Here is a 16,000-nt window from a genome sequence, read left to right as displayed (position 1 = left end):
CCTGACATTTCTGGAAACGCATGTTAGCAGCTGCTGTCAAAGCATGGTTAAACCACAGAGCACCAGAAGTACATCGTGGTTCAGGGAAAACTTGGTCTCCAGCTGCTGTGCTCGGCGTGCAGAGGGCCCCTGAACACAGGAGGCAGCCCACGCACCCACTGTGGCTGCCACGCGGAGCCGAGCCCGGGCCGCAGAGCCCGCTGGCACCCGGCGGACGTGTGAGCCCCAGGCCCAGCCGCCGCTCCGGACGAAGACGGCGTTGTCACCAGGTCAGGACGGTCAGACCAGCAGTTTCCATCGCTTCACTGGCGGGAACTTGTGAGTGTGTGAGTCCACATAAAGACCAGGTGGGACCACAAATCTGGCCACTTGTTTCCCTTTGTTCAAGTATTTTAAACCCTGGGACACGGTGATATTTACAAACAATGAGAGCTTTCTGTATGGGAACTCAGTTTCCGTGCAAACTGACAATGTACAATAAAAAAGTTCAGACTTCCAACCTCGATTTGATTCAGATCAAACCCTTATCTGCTGCCTGCACCTGTTGGATTTTCACCTCTGGGAAGCCATTCCTGTGACATAAGCCTCCAGATATAGCAGAGGAAAGTGAAGCAACGCTGAGCCTGGCTCAGGAGCCTCGACTGCAGGAGCCCCAGCCTTCCCAGCCTCCCACCCTGAGTCACTGAAAATGAGGGTAGGAGGGAGAGGAGAGGATGGCGCAGGGATGCTCGCAGCGCCTCCCAGGGACCCAGGGCCTCCTACGGAAGGCGGACAGGCGTGGGAAGGGGCGCGGCTCTCCCTCCCCGCCCGCCCCCGCCCCTCCCCCATCACACCCCCCGCCCCCCTGCATGTGGTGACCATCAGGCACCACAGGGAACCTGGGCCTCTGGGGCCAGCCTGTCGGGCAGGAAAGCTGTCTTTGCAGCTCCCAGGTGTGGAGCAGAGCCTGGGGGGGGTCTCTCTGTGCAGAATCAGGGGGGCATGAACAGGGCCGGGGTGGGGGGCACCAGCAGAGGCTGGGGGCAGCTCCATGCAGGGCCCAGGGGCCATTGGGCTGACGCCAGCTCGCTCCGTGAACACACGCAGCTGCGAAGGGAACTTCCTTTTCCTACTTTGCCTACTGACTGTACCCTGCTTCAAAGGAAGCCAGGAAGGCCTGGCTATTTTTATCTGTCCATTCGTTCTCACTCTGCAGACTCTCCTCAATCCACAGGGACATACAATTCTGGGAGAATCTGCTGGTTCTTAGTGAAAAACAGTTGGGAATAAAAGAAGAACCCAGAAGGAAGCACGCTGGGAGACTTTCCCTGTGGTGGGGCAGGGGCCGACAAAGCCTCTCCTAAAAACATCACGGGACTGGACAAGCTGGTCAAAAACAACCGCTTCAGGGCTCTGCAGAGCTGACTGATCTCCAGGAAATACATTAAGGCAATTATTCAGGAAAAGGGACTAAAATGTCAGGGAAGAACAGAAAGCAGGCAGCCACCCCGCCAGAAGTCGCACTCATTACTCTCTCCTCTCAGGCTTTTTAAAACAGCACACTGTATATAGGAGTTAATTGCAACGCCACACGGCTGGGCTGACAACACAAATCCAACACCCAGGACAAGGGCAGGACAGAGGGCGGACAGGGGCCGCACGGCTGGGCTGACAACACAAATCCAACACCCAGGACAAGGGCAGGACAGAGCGGGGACAGGGGCCGCATGCAGCAAGCCTGCAGCAGTTTACCAAGCTGAGTCAGAAAAACCTCAGGGAAACGGTGGCAAGGTGCGTTCTGTAATCTCTAGAGCAACTGTTAGGAAAACGACTTAAAACAGTGATATGGCAATACTGGCTCTACGCTACCCACCCACCAGAAACACTAGAAAGATACACTCCGTGCTGAACGCAATCCACAGAGAGCCGGGTGGGGTGTCGGCCAGAGGGCACTGCAGAGCACAGAGGGGTAGCACGGACGAAGGCCGTTTCAGGATGGAGGGCAGTTCCTCCATCCTCGACATTTATGCACCAAGTCACAGCTGCAACACACACAAAGCACACACCCTCAGCCCCGCACGGAGACACGGAGAGCCCGCCCCTCACTCAGCAGCCGACAGAGCCAGAGGATGTGGACGGCAGGCAACCCACGGCTCTGACCGACCTCCCACAGCAGCAGAACAGCCTTTAAAAACTACACACCATGTCCTGGGCCACAGAACGAGTCTCGAAAAATCTGAGAGCGACTCAGGTTACAGAGAGTGCGTTCTCTGACCACAATGCAATTAAGTTAGAAATCGATAACAGAAAGCTCTCTGGAAAATCCTTAAGTGCTTGGAAACGAACTGGCACACATTTGTATTGAATGTATATTTAAATGACACTTGTACACAAAATCGAAGTTCTTGGCAGAGTCTGATCTGAGAATCTGTCAGTCACACACAAGTCCACCCAGAACTTTAATTACTGACTTGTAGCTCACGAGCTTCCTGAGATAGGACCGCCTTTCTCTTTCTAGACTCCTGTTTCAACACCCAGCACACGACTTGGCACAGGGCTTAGTGTGTATGTGATAACCTAATTTTATATTGGGAAACATCGCTAGAAGGCAAGGAGAGCACAGCACACATCCCTGTGAAACCATTCGTGTCCGTCGATTCTGATTCCGCTCACCTCCACTCAGAAACGCAGCGTCTTTCCTTCTTCGGTCCATGCGCTAATGAGCAAATCCTTCAATAAAACTGTATTCTTACTGCTTGAGATTAAGTCACCTCGGGCAGTACTAAAAGCTTCTGCTCATTTATTAAAACCATTCTGTAGTAGATTAAGTGTTTTCATCATTTTTGGATTAACTAATCCATCTCCAGGCCTGGCATTTTATCAGAGAACAATGAGATTTCAAAGGAAAGCTCTTAAATTTACCTTTAGCGGCTCCTTGATTGTATTCAATTAGGTTTTCCAAGAACAAGAAAACAATGGTACAACAGAAGCCGTTAAATACGAAACTTAGAACCGAAGGAAAGCACGCTGAGAGGGTGAGCTACCCCGCTGCCCGTCCCTCTGCTGCGGTCAGCTCACACTGCCAGGCCCTGGAGGGGCAGTCAGAGACCTGGGCCGCCGACTCCAGCGACTCCAGCAGCAGCGTGCACGGGCGACGGCGGAGGGCGGTGGGTCACCACCTCTCTCCGTGAGCGCTAAGAAATTAACCGTGTACTTAAATCGGCTTTAAAACACGACTGTCTACAAGCTGAGGCGCTGATTAGAACTGAAAAAGAAAAGCCTCCATCTGTAGAGCAATGTTCAGAAGCACCACACGGCCTTCAGGGAGCCATCTGTCCCAGTCCCTGGGGGTGGGGGTGGGGGGCTCAGGCCCGCGTCTGCAAGCCTGACAGCAAGCCCCCTCCGATGGGGATATTCCCGTATTTAAAACTTCAGTGAACAGCTGCTGGCGGGGTGCGATTTAAGGGAGGAAAACGTGTTAGATAAAAGGAAGGTCACAAGGCCGTGCAGTGTAATGGACAGTTACTCAGATTACAGCGGCGAGCACGGCCGCGGCAGGGCGCCTCTCAGGAGGCTGAGCGGAAGGCGAGCCAGGTGTCGGCTGGGGAGGCTGCCCCCGCTCACTGGCCGCGCCCACGACGGGCAGCAGGCCCGCTCACAGGGCGGTCGGGACCTGAGGGGGCGGCGTGCTGCCGGTCACGTATCAGCCCCGCTCCTGCCGGCTGCGGGACCGCCACTGCAGGGTGGGTCCCACGCGGCGGGCTTCAGGGAGGGGACGCTCATCAGTACCTAAGGCCAGATGAGGAAAGGGCTCTGGCACGTCCGACACAGCTCTCGACGAATTAGGAGCTCTATCAGATCCATCTCTCAGCTTAAAAAGATTATGCATATAAAATTATATCCAATTTTAACTCACAGACCTTGAAAATACAACAGCCAGCATCCTACCTGACTTTTAAACAGCAAAACAGATGTTAGTTTCACAGGAAACGAAAGCCAGACAAAGAGAAAAGCCCTCTGCAGACACCACTGCAGAAGTCTGCACAAGGAGCAAGGGGAAGCGTGCCTGCAGCAGACTCTCCAGTGTAGGGAAGAGCCTTTCTTTACGTACAGCGGCCCGTTTCGCTGTGCATTGTATTTCCTCTTCATTTTAAGTATGCAGGAAATGAAAAAAAAATTTAAATTATTAATGGAGGATTTTAAAGAATTGGTTTGCGCTTTTTTTTTAACCTAAGGCAATGTACCTTAAAATCACAGAATCAGAGAATTTAAGTGGGAAGGAAGCAAGAGACATTAGTTAACTCATTGATTTAATGTTTGAATGATCTCAATCAACTTGGTTACTTAAATTTTTAAACAACTTGATATATGGCAAAGTTCCATAATCTAGGGGGAAGTACTTTCTAATTATCTCAAATTAGTCAATTTATGTAATGGCCTAGAAAAATTTAAAGCTCATGTTACAAGATGACAGAAAGTAACAGAAAAATAATAGTTTAAATCTATTAAACATGCAGCAAATGCTAGAATGTGTACGACTTCCTCACTTAAGCCTCCATTTTACAGGAATGGAGTTTAGGAGGCAAAGGGAGGCCCAGAGAGACTAAGTGATTTGCTAAAGGTCGCACAGAAACAGGCAGAGCTAACACGCAGGCCTCATGGACCCTCAAGTCCAAGGTCTTAATCACTGCTCTACGTGCGGCTCTCACAACGTGGTCCATGGATCGAGCGCGACGCCTACAGAAACGCAGATTCCAGTCTCACTAAGCACCTCTCGAGGTGTAAATGTTGAGGCTTGGTTCTCAGGCATCTGCGCCTTCCCCACAGTCTTCACAGGGTTGTACAGACAAGCTTGAGAACTGCTGTTCTGAACACGAACCTCCAACGTGTCCCATGATATTTGATATACAAGTTCAGACAGCCACTGAGCTCTGCCGTGTGCAGGGCCTTCTGCGGGGCGCTGGGAGGCACAGATAGGCCCTTCTAAGGCGCTCACAGTCTGGACAAGGAGACACACACGCTGGCACGTCAGTACCCTCAGGATTGGCAGGCAGGGCTCTGTGACATGGGAAAATGAACTGCAGATACAGAGAGCCCCCCACACATGCCCTGAAATGCAGAAAAGCACCCATTCTGGACTGGGGTTCGGGGTGAACGAGGCCAGGAAGCATGAGCTCCAAGGTTGCGGGGGGGGGGCCCTGAGGGATGACCCCTCGTGGGGCGGGGCAGGGCAGAAGCAGGTCGCACAGATGCTGCCTTTGAAGCTGCAGGGGCGGATGCTCCCTGGACGGAGGGAGTGCAGTGAGAGGGTGGGGGGTTCAGGGGCCGAGGTGAGGCGGTGGAGGAGCCGACCAGACTACACAGAGGCCAGGTCAACCACCAGAGGCCTTGCTCTCCACACCAAGGATTTGGGGCTTTAACCAAATGGCAGAGGGGAAGTAGCTGACAGAGAAATAACCAGATGGCAATTTCAAACCGTTCCAGCAGCCAAGAAGCTGGACAGGAGGATGAGAAAATGACTTATGTCCACGCAAAGCCTCAGCGTCATATGTAAGGCCCACAACAACCGAACACCATCAGCAGGAGACGGGACGACCACAGGGGGTCACAGGGCGGAGCTCAGCGCAGCCACGGGAGCGACCCACGGAGGCTCACACGCCACGGGCGAGCCAAGCAAGCACGGCCCTGGATGAGAGCAGCAGTCAGAGGGCCACGCGCCGTCACCCGCCCGGAACAGGCTCGCGACAGAGGCAGCAAGCAGACCCACGGGGCCCACGTCAAACGGGGAGCGGCTGCTGGCGGGCTCGAGGCCTCCCTTCAGATTGATGAAAACCCTGTGAGACCGACCGTGGTGAGGGCCGCACACCTCTGGGAACACACCAGAAGGTACGCCTGTAAGTGGGTGCTGGGTGCTCATGTGAATACAGCCCAGTAAAAACGACGTAAAGGAAGAACGTAAGAGGCCGGGCAGTACGGACTTACGCTCCAGGTCTCAGCGCTGGTGTTCTCGCGGCTCGGCCACTGTCAGGGTGCAGGACTGACATCGCTTTCACTCAGCACGTTTCCAGGATTCATCCCTGTTGTATCGTGGATCGTGCAATCCATCGAAAAAAGGATCTTTCCGTTTACTTAGGTTTCAATTTCCTTCACAATGTTCTGTAGTTTCCAGCAAACAAGCCTTGTGCCCCCTTGGTTAAATTTACTTATAATATTTTACTGTTTTTTAAACTTTTTACTTCATCCATGTTGTGTTACTTTCAGGTGTGCAGCACAGTGATCCGATTATACAGGCAGGCGCACGTGTCCTTTTTCAGATTCTCTTCTGTTAGAGCACAGAGTATGGAGCGGAGTCTCTGCTACCTGGGAAGGTCTCCGTTGCTCATCCACCGTGAGCACTGCAGTGGGCACTGCTCCGAACGCCTGACCCCCACCCTCCCCGCCCCCCTGGGGACCATCAGCTCTTTCTCTAAGTCTGTGAGTCCATTTCTGTTTTGTAGTAAGTTCACTTGTGTTTTTTTTTAGATTCTGCATATAAGCGATACCGTATCTGTCTTTTTCTGACTTGCTAAGTATGATAATCTCCAGGCCCATCCAAGTTGCTGCAAATGGCATTATTTCATTGGTTTTAATGGCTGAGTAACACTCCGTTGTATACACATGCTACATCTTCTTCACCCACTCATCTGTTGATGGACATCTAGGTGGCCTCCGTGTCTCGGTGATTATTCACAGCGTTGCAGTGAACACCGGGGTATGTGTGTCCTGCTGAACCGTGTTTTTTTCTCTAGAGGCATGTGGGGTCTTAGTTCCCTGGACAGTGATCAAACCTGTGTCCCCTGCAGTGGAAGTGCGGAGTCAACCACTGGACCCCTAGGGAAGTCCCCCAGATCTATTACGCTCTATGACGCTACTATAAATGGAAATTCTGAAGTTCATTTTCAGTTTTCATTGCTAGTATAGAGAAACGCAGGTAATTTTTATAGGACCGCAAGGTTGTCAAACCAGTCATTCCTAAAGGAAATCAGTCTTCAACACTCACTGGAAGGACTGATGCTGAAGCTGAAACTCCAATACTTTGGCCACCTGATGTGAAGAACTGACTCATTTGAAAAGACCCTGACGCTGGGAAAGATTGAAGGCGGGAGGAGAAGGGGACGAAAGAGGATGAGATGGCTGGATGGCATCACCGACTCAATGGACATGAGTTTGAGTGAACTCCAGGAGTTGGTGATGGACCGGGAGGCCTGGCATGCTGCAGTCCATGGGGTCACAGAGAGTCGGACACGACTGAGCAACTGCACTGAAGTGTATCCTGTAACTGCGGGATTTGTTCACTAGCTCCACCGGTTTTTCTGTGAATCCTAGCGGTTTGCCAGGTGGCATTCAGGTCCTCTGCACACACACAGTTTTGCCTCTTCCTTTCCAATGCCTTTTTCTCCCTTCCTCACACACCGCTGCCCCAGGGGGAACGTGCAGTAAAGGTCGAGTAGACGGCGAGGAGCCGTCCTTCCTGCTCATGCTCACCAGTGAGCGTGACGGCAGCGCCGGGTTCCCAGCCCACGGGCAGCTGGTTTGCTGAGCGTTTCCATTGTGAACGGGTTTTCCCTTTTACTCCGTGGCAGGGTGTGTTGCTTTTCCTTTCTGTTCGTTGGACCAGCTTTGCATTCCTGGGACAAGCCAGGCTCGGTCATGGTGCACAAGTCCTGTTATTTGCTGCTGGATTCTGTCAGTACTTCATTAAGGATTTCTGCATAAGAAATATCGGTCTGTAGTTTTCTCTTCTTGTGATGTCTTTTTCTGGCTTTGTTAATCAGAGTAATACTGGCCTCACAGAATGAACGAGGACATGTTCTCTGTTCTATTTTTGGAAGAGTCTGAGAAAGTCGGTTGTTAATTCTTTGTAAACGTTTGGTAAAATTTACCAGGGAAGCCATCTGGCCCTGGGCTTTTCGTTGTTGAAATTGTTTTGATTACGAATTCTGTTCCTTTAGTTGCAATAGGTCTATTCAGAATTTCTTTCTTCTTGAGTCAGTTTTTTATAGCTTGTATATTGCAAGGAATCAAAATCGTCGAGGTTAAGTAATTCGTTGGTGTACTGTTCACAGTATTCCCTTTAATCCTTTCCGTTTCTATAAGGTCATTTAGTAAAGTCCTTGCTTTTATTCCAGATTCTAGTAATTTCAGCCTCCTCTTTTTCTTTTTTGTCCATCTAGGCAAAGGTCTGTACACGTGCTCATCTTGTCAAAGAACCAACTGCTGGTGTCAGTTATCTCCTCTGCTGATTCTGTACCTGTCACTCCTGCTCTATCTTCATCATTTCCTTGCTCTGACTGCTCTGGGCTGAGTTTCTTCTTCCTTTTCTACTCTCGTCAGGTAGATGGTTAGGCCACTGATCTGGGATTTTTCTCCTTTCTAAAGGCCGGTGCTCGCAGCTAGCCGTTCCCTGGGAGCTCCTTTCCAGCATCTCCCCAGTCTCCTTATATCGTGCTGTGAGTATTTCTTTCGCTATTACTTTCTAACTTCCTTCCACTGTGATCAGAAAAGATACTTTGTATAGTCTCAACGTTTTACAATTTATCGACATTTGTTCCAGGGGTGCCTGCGAAGAATGTGTATTCTGCTACTGATGGACAGCCTGTGAGAGACGCACAGGTCTGATTAGCAGTTTATGAATACTGTCTACGGTTTGGGTCTTGTGTCCTTGGCTAGGTGTTTCTATTAGGCTGTATCCCAATCATTTACTGCTCTGCTTATTCCGCTGAACGGTTGTTTTATAAGTGGACAGTTCAGTGGCATCAAGTATATTCATTCACACTGTTGCACAACCATCACCAGCATCCATTTCTAGAACTTTCTTCATGCATGACGGCAACTCTACTCTTTACACAATGACTGCCCGTGACACAGACCCCTGGCAACCGCCATTCTACTCTCAGTCACCATGAATCTATTTCAGGGACTTCATATAAGTGGAATCACCTAAGATTTGTACTTCTGAGTTCAGCATAATGTCTCGGAAGAAACCTCAACGCCCACCGACAGATGCATGGATGAAGACGCAGGGTATAAATACACGATGGAGTACTACTCAGCCACAAAAAAGAGTGAAATGATGCTATCTGCAGCAACGGGGACGGACACAGAGATTGTCGTACTAAGTGGAGAAAGCCAGAGAGAAACACACACGTGCCATCACTTACGTGCAATCCACAAAAACGATACGGGGGAACTCACTCACGAGACACAAGCAGACAGAACACGCTTGTGGTCAGCAGAGGACAGTGGTGGAGGGGGTAAACCAGGAGCGGGGTTAGCAGGCACAAGCTACTGTGCGTAAGCCAGGTGGACAGTAAGGCCTTGCTGCACAGCAAGGGGAGCCACGCACGGGCCGAGCAGGGGCCTGCGATGGAGAAGGGTCGCACGGATCACTGGATCACTCTGCTGTCCACCTGCAACTAACACATTACAAACTAGTCATACTTCAATTTCTACAGTCAGGCTAATAATACCAAAAGAGGGAGAGAGAGGCTGACAGAGGGCCAGGAGCGCAGGCTACAGAAGAGCCCGGCTGAGAGGCGACACGGGCACAGCCCGCACAGGGGAAGCGGAAACGCTGAGATAGAACTCAGCGGAACGAAAACTTTAAACATGATAAGTGACATCTTCATTTAAAGAAAGATAGATTTTCACTCTTAGTCTAGTGAGGCCTCACAGAGCACTCAACCAGGACTTAGACGAGAAATGCTACAGCAGCTCAACAGGAGCAGCGTGACGGTCTGCTGCTCTGGACGGGAAGGCAGTTTCTCCCGGGACACCCCCCACGTCTGGGGCTCGTGTTGCTCAGCGGGCTGCGCCGGCAGCGGCTCCTCTGGACGGAAGGACGCAGTTACCTGATAGCCCTCGGTTTTCTTCTGACACCACTTCAGCAAGGCGTTCCTCTTGGAACCCCCATATTCTCTCGCCAAGGCCGACAGAGGATCCTTCCTTTCTTCCCTGGGAAGTGGAGAGAAGAAACATTTCAACTCGTGTTCCTTATCAGAGCACCCTTCCAAGCCAGAAATCCAACAGAACACATGCACCCTCGGAGGCGGACAACAGCCAGAGGCATCTGCACGGGTCTGATTCCTCTGTCAACTTTTATGGGTCCCACAGACCCCCTGCTGTCGGGGGCTCAGCCGCCTGAAGGGAGGCCCTGTCACCACCCACAGGGAAGCCGTGTGCAGGGCCAGCGCAACGCGGCCCGGGACACTCGGGGTGCAGTGGCCGCGCCGGCAGCGTGCAAGAGCCGCCATGGCTCCTTCCCCTTGGGCTTCGGCCTTCCTTGTGGCTACGTTTCATCTCACGCAACGTCTATGTCCTTGGTCACTTCACCTTCTTTTTAAAGCACTGACTATAATCACAAAGGATGGAGCTAACCCAGGTGAAGGATCACTGCTGCCTTCAGAGAGCACACAACTGGGGAGGCAGATACGACAAAAGAGCAGCAAGCAGGACACCACCCGCAGCATGTCTCCAAGTCTTTACTGCTAAGCTGCACACTCTTTATTGACTGCAAGTAATTAGCATTTTCCCTTGCATAAAAAATTGAGTTTTCTGTACACTCACTCACTCGGCACCTCCTTGCGAGGCTCGACCGGGCGGCGGCGACACGGGGCCTGCCCTCAGGGAACATCCCCATGCACACGGGGCGGACAGCTCACTGAAGCTCAGGAGGAGCCAACAGCCACACGGGTCAGCCCCGAAGATTCCACGTGGGCACTTCAGGGCACTGTCCGCTGCGTGGGTGCAGAAGAACATCCTGCCCCAGACCGGACACCGAGTCTAAAGAGACTGTGGCCAGCGTGGCAATGGAGCAAGGCAGACCCGAACCCAACCCCTCCAGCACCAATGCTTCCCTCCAGGGACCACTCCAGGGGCAGGACAGAACACAGGGGCCTGTGGACAGCAAGCTCTGCAGAACAAGCCATCCCTGACCAGCAGAGCCCTCTGCACAGCTGGTTTGATTTCCAGCCATGACTGCAAGTAAAGCAGATTCCAGCCTCACAACGTCCAGCCCGTGTCCTAGATGTCACAGGCGGCACAGTACCCTTCCGTCTGCATTCACCCTACAAAGGATGACAGGACACCAGAGCTCGCGTGAAGAACGAAGCTTTTCCAGTGCAGAGGTGCGCTGAAATAGCACCAATTTTTATTTTAGAACCAAAAGTAAAATACAAAAATATTCCAACCTGCAGTCAGACCCCTGTCTCGAAGAACGACACTGTTATGCGTGTGCTGGCTCACCGTGTTCCTGTTCTAGCTAAAGGGCTCAAAGAGGTTTGTCATAACACCACCGAACACAGGAAATGAGAATGAAGATAAAGGTGAGAAGTGAACAAAACAAAAGAGCACGCCAAGAGAAAAACAAAAGCAACTGTCACAATCACCGTGAAAGGTTTACTCTACTCACACAGCCATCCTGCCAGAGACAGCCTAGAACAGCACCAAGCCCAGTGCAGCCCACGGGCACGGCGAGAAGCTGCAGGAGGGAGCCTCCAAGGGGGAGGGGTCGTCTCCTGTAACTTTACTGTCAGGAAAGGAAGCCGAGGCCAGGAGCGGTCCTGGGCAGGCGCACGGCTTCTCGCAGAGGGGCCAGGAGAGTGGGCGCCCCCGCCTGGGGCACGAGACACAGCCCACGTGGACAGTGCTCCCCTTGCTCGGCCAGAGAGGCGGGTGCCCCCGCTGCTCACTGCGCCCGGGGCCGCTCTTCTAAGAGGTTGGTCGCCGAGAGGAAGGGCGTTAAACCTGAGAGCATAATCTGAGTTTGAGAGCCCAAAGAGTCCACTCTTATTCAGACCTGTAGGTCAACAACCAGGAGGAGTCCGGCCCGCGCGCTCACTGAGGCTCGGGGCCTGCCAGCGCCCGCCCTCCTCCCCACCCTGCGCTCCACACACAGCTGGAGTTCCAGTGTCACCAAAGTCACTTTTGTACTCAGCTGTTTGCTACTTTAAAAAAGCAAAACTGGGAAAAAAAGAGAAAACCCCACAAAAACAAGAATAAAAACACCCGCTGCTTGGGGGAAATAATTATCTCTGTAACTTTGTTTTATTTTTGTACTTTTTATCATCTTTCTCCACTCTGGGCATAGCAGAGTGGATCAGAAAACACTTAACTCACAAAGAGAGAACACACACCAGGGCTCGAAACTTTCACAACCCCATCATTCACTCTCAAAAGGCCCGGGATGGCCCGAGGGCAGTGCCCCCGCAGGAAGCACCCTCTACCTGATGCGGCTCCGGGCGGTGGGGGTCACGGAGGCCGTGGGCGAGGAGGAGAGCGACAGCTGCGGCGAGGTGGCCCCCATGGCCATGAGCGCGGCGGGCGACGTGCCCTCGGGAGCAGACACGTCGCGCTTCATCTCCTCGCTGCTTCGTCTGGACACTACAGGTTAGAGCAGAAGCAGTTTAAACTGAGCTCTTGAGACATCTCGTTCAGCAGGTCCTCCACAGAGCAGAGACCACCCTGTGTGTGTTCCTCGCTCAGTCGTGTCCTGCTGTGACCCCAGGGACTGCAGCCCGCCAGGCTCCTCTGTCCATGGCATTCTCCAGGCAAGAATACTGGAGCAGGCTGCCATTCCCTTCTCCAGGGGATGTTCCTGATGCAGGACCAGATCGGGTCTCACCCACATCACAGGCTGAGTCTTTACCTTCTGAGCCACAAGGGGAGGCCAGACACTCCCACACAGGAGAAGAACCGATGTTGTCTCTATCTGACTGATAATGGGAAAGGGTCTTTATCTGACTGATAACGTGAATGGATCTTATTTTTTCACTTGAAAAACACTGTAAAAAAGGTATAGCTGTTGAAGTGTGCACAGAAGCCCAGCCCACACTCTAGCACACACCTGGCCCAGAGTGAGTCCCACCCAACCTGGTTCAATCACAAACACGACCAAGACCACAGTAACACTTGCTCTCAACTGCAATCAACAAAACCCTCCTGAACTTGGCCAAAAACTGAGGAGACAGAAAGGAAAGACAGGGGCCACGCGTGATTTGCGGTCAAGCCAAATTTTACAAAAACAGGAATCAATGAGACTGAAAAGCAAAAGATGTCAACTACTGAGAAGTGTCAGGAAAGTCCTACTTGAAGAGTCCGACAGAGCCAGGCGTGCGCCGGGTTGGACTCACAAAGCCCTGAGAACCAGAGGTGGAGCAGCCCGACAGTGGGGCCACAGGGGAGGCAGCTTTCTGTCCACGAGGCGCAGGGGACCAGCGGGTGCTCACAGCGCTGGGCTGAGCACGAGAGCCGTGAGGCACGAGGCCAGGCCCTGGTCCCAGACGGGCCTCCTCAGAGGCGCTGGAGTGGGAGCGCGGCGGTGCCAGCCCTGTGGGCACCAGTCACCTCCCCAGCCGGCCGGCTGGCACCTCCTGGCGGTGGAGGGCCTGCAGCTCTGCATCCGCACAGTCACGTGCTCCAAGGCCTGAGGAGACGCGCTTTCTCTGATGACAAGGTCTTAGGAGAAGGAAGCGCTTGTGCGTCCAACACAGTTTTGTAATCATTCTGCCTTTTTCTTCCACTGTCAAATCTCTGTATAAACCTGCAGTTTCTTTCAAGCGCTGTGCTAGGACTAGATGAGAAGCCTTCGTAATTTTATATAAAGCACAAGATGTAGACTAAGGAAGAATGGGAAGAATCTGTTACAGGAAAACGCTCTGGACCCTGGCTTTGCAGGAGAGGTTTTGCTTGCACTTTCCACTCAGCTAAGGTGTCCAAAAACTGTACCAACTGAAATTCACATCCAAGTGGGACGGTGCCCACAGGAGGCAGGTTAAAAAACCTCTCCTTTGCTGGTCCAACTTCTCATTGAGATACTGAGGATTAAAAAAGCCACAAAGGGAAATTAACAAGGATGCTCACAAACTGGAATGTCAGTTCAAGGAAACCAGCGTGTGCCCACCAGACACACCACTGTAACCCGGCCCGCCACACTGCAGGCTCCGGCTGCAGGGCATTTCTGCTGTGCTCAGAAACAACCTCCAGAACAGTCACAACACATCCTGCGATAAATATCCCGACTGTCCGTGACTACAGTCTTCTCTGACAGCTCAGCTGGTGAAGAATCTGCCTGCAATGCAGGAGACCCCGGTTCATTTCCTGGAGGGGGAAGATCCTCCGGAGTAGGGATAGGCTCCCCATGCCAGTATTCTTGGGCTTCCCTGGTGGCTCAGCTGGTAAAGAATCCGCCTGCAATGCAGGAGACCTGGGTTTGATCACTGGCTTGGGAAGATCCCACATTTGTTATGTGAATGGAACTATCTAGCTCTTTTTATTTTTGAAATCAGGGCCATGAAATATGATTTCTATGAAATCTGTAAGATACAATGGGGAAATTCAGAGTGAAAAATGATCAATTAAAGAGGCAGAGAGACAGGTAAGGTTAAAGGAGCCTAAAGAGAAGGAACTCAGCTCCATCAGCGGACCTTCCAGACGCACCTCTAAAGGCAGGCTCAGATGAAGGGCAGTACCTGAGAGGGTCTTTGCGCTCTCCATGGCAGGCACTCTCGGCAGAGAAGCAGGTCGGCTGGTCGAAGACGTTCTCAGCAGATGCTCTGCACAGGGTGGGAAGTGCCACAGTGAGGAGACCTGACCCCGGACTTCAAGGGCACAGGGAGCAGGACGCTTTCCTCTTGCCCCTGACCCCGGACTTCAAGGGCACAGGGAGCAGGACGCTTTCCTCTCGCCCCGAGGCTAGTCCCTCCTCCCGGCCCAGGCCCCTCGACGGCTCCCAAACAAACTGCCCAATACAAACACCTCCAGCCGACAAGGGCCACTTCATTCACTTGTATTTCCAGGGATGAGACATCAGTGCGAACGCTTCCAAACCACCGGGAGCTACTTCCGTCTGGTGCAATTCATCCAGGAGTCAGGACGCTCTGCCGCACCAGGGCCTGGAGGCGCTAAGCCCACACCTTCTGGGAGCCCACAGTGCGTGTCTGCGTGTCGGGGGCACACAGCCCGCAGCCAGAGGCGGGTCAGGACAGACACGGGAGTACAGGATGATTCAGGGTCATCAGCCAGAGGGAGAGCCCACCCACCACGACGTGGGGCGACCGGAAGCCTTCAGCAGCGTCCTGACGAGACCCTGTCTGGCCGGTTGTGCTGCTGGAGAACAGGCTGGGGAGCAGCACTCAGCCCAGGACACACCGCAAAGGTCGGGGCCACAGTCCCAGCCGCCGAACCTCGGGGCTGGTGGAGAGCAGAGATAGCCGCGGGGGACGGACGACAGCCTCCCTGGCCACTGTGTGAACTTCAGTCTGGGGGCAGCAAGGACCCCCAGGGAGGACAGAAGCAGTCCCCCCACCGCCGCCTGTCCCCTGCTCTGCCACACCAGGCCGGGTCGGGGGACTCTGGAGTCCCCAGCCCTGGGGCAGCAGCTCCCCTGTCCCCTGGCCCAGCCATCTCACCACACTGGGGCCTAGCTCCAACACCCCCTCCCTGGCACCTGCTTTCCACAGTGGGCGCCCCAGACCCAGGCCAGCTCGCCTCTGTGCCCGGCGCCACTGCAGTCAGGCCGGGAGGACTGGCACAGGAGGGCCGGACGTGCTGCATGTGCCCAGGACACGTGTCAGGTGGGGCCAGTGAAGACTGCTCACCTCTTCTGAGAGCAACACCCTCGGATGGGAAAGGAGAGAGCGACCGACACAGACAGCCCCGTGCGCACTGCCCGCTTAAAACACACTCGCTCTCAGCCAGCAGGATGTCAGCTGTCTCTCCAGGACAGAGCATCTCTCACTCTGACACGTACTTCCCGAGTGTGTAAGGCACGTACGTGAGGCCATGCCCACACAGCGCCCTGGAGGGGAGGCAGGGCAGCTGGACTCACGCCCCGTGAAGACAGGTCCACCCAGCCCAGAGCCACCACCCCTTCCTCGTGCTGAACCAACGCACCCTGAGCCCCGAGCGGCTGCGCGTGCCCTCAGAGAAGCACCCATCGTGCACGCAGATGGACTCAGCAGAGCTGGGGGAACACGGAAGCCGC

At 53.4% G+C, this 16,000-nt stretch overlaps 1 protein-coding gene across 5 annotated transcripts in view; it reads right to left on the bottom strand.

The window, feature by feature from the left end:
* SPECC1L (sperm antigen with calponin homology and coiled-coil domains 1 like) overlaps positions 1–16,000 on the bottom strand; it is an 85,748-nt gene that overhangs the window by 13,989 nt on the left and 55,759 nt on the right. For 4 of the 5 annotated variants that reach the window (XM_070385750.1, XM_070385753.1, XM_070385751.1 and 1 more), the window contains 3 exons: positions 14,487–14,570; positions 12,243–12,399; positions 9,870–9,972 (listed from right to left, as the gene is read on the bottom strand). In XM_070385750.1, the coding sequence (XP_070241851.1) occupies positions 9,870–9,972; positions 12,243–12,399; positions 14,487–14,570 (344 nt within the window). The remainder of the gene's footprint in view (positions 1–9,869; positions 9,973–12,242; positions 12,400–14,486; positions 14,571–16,000) is intronic. The other variant, XM_070385754.1, reaches the window with a different exon arrangement.

The sequence above is a fragment of the Bos mutus genome, chromosome 17 (genome assembly GCF_027580195.1).
Source record: "Bos mutus isolate GX-2022 chromosome 17, NWIPB_WYAK_1.1, whole genome shotgun sequence".
NCBI classification, from domain to species: Eukaryota; Metazoa; Chordata; class Mammalia; order Artiodactyla; family Bovidae; genus Bos; species Bos mutus.
Note: the sequence above shows the minus strand (reverse complement) of the source record. Positions and strands in the feature narration are given on the sequence as shown.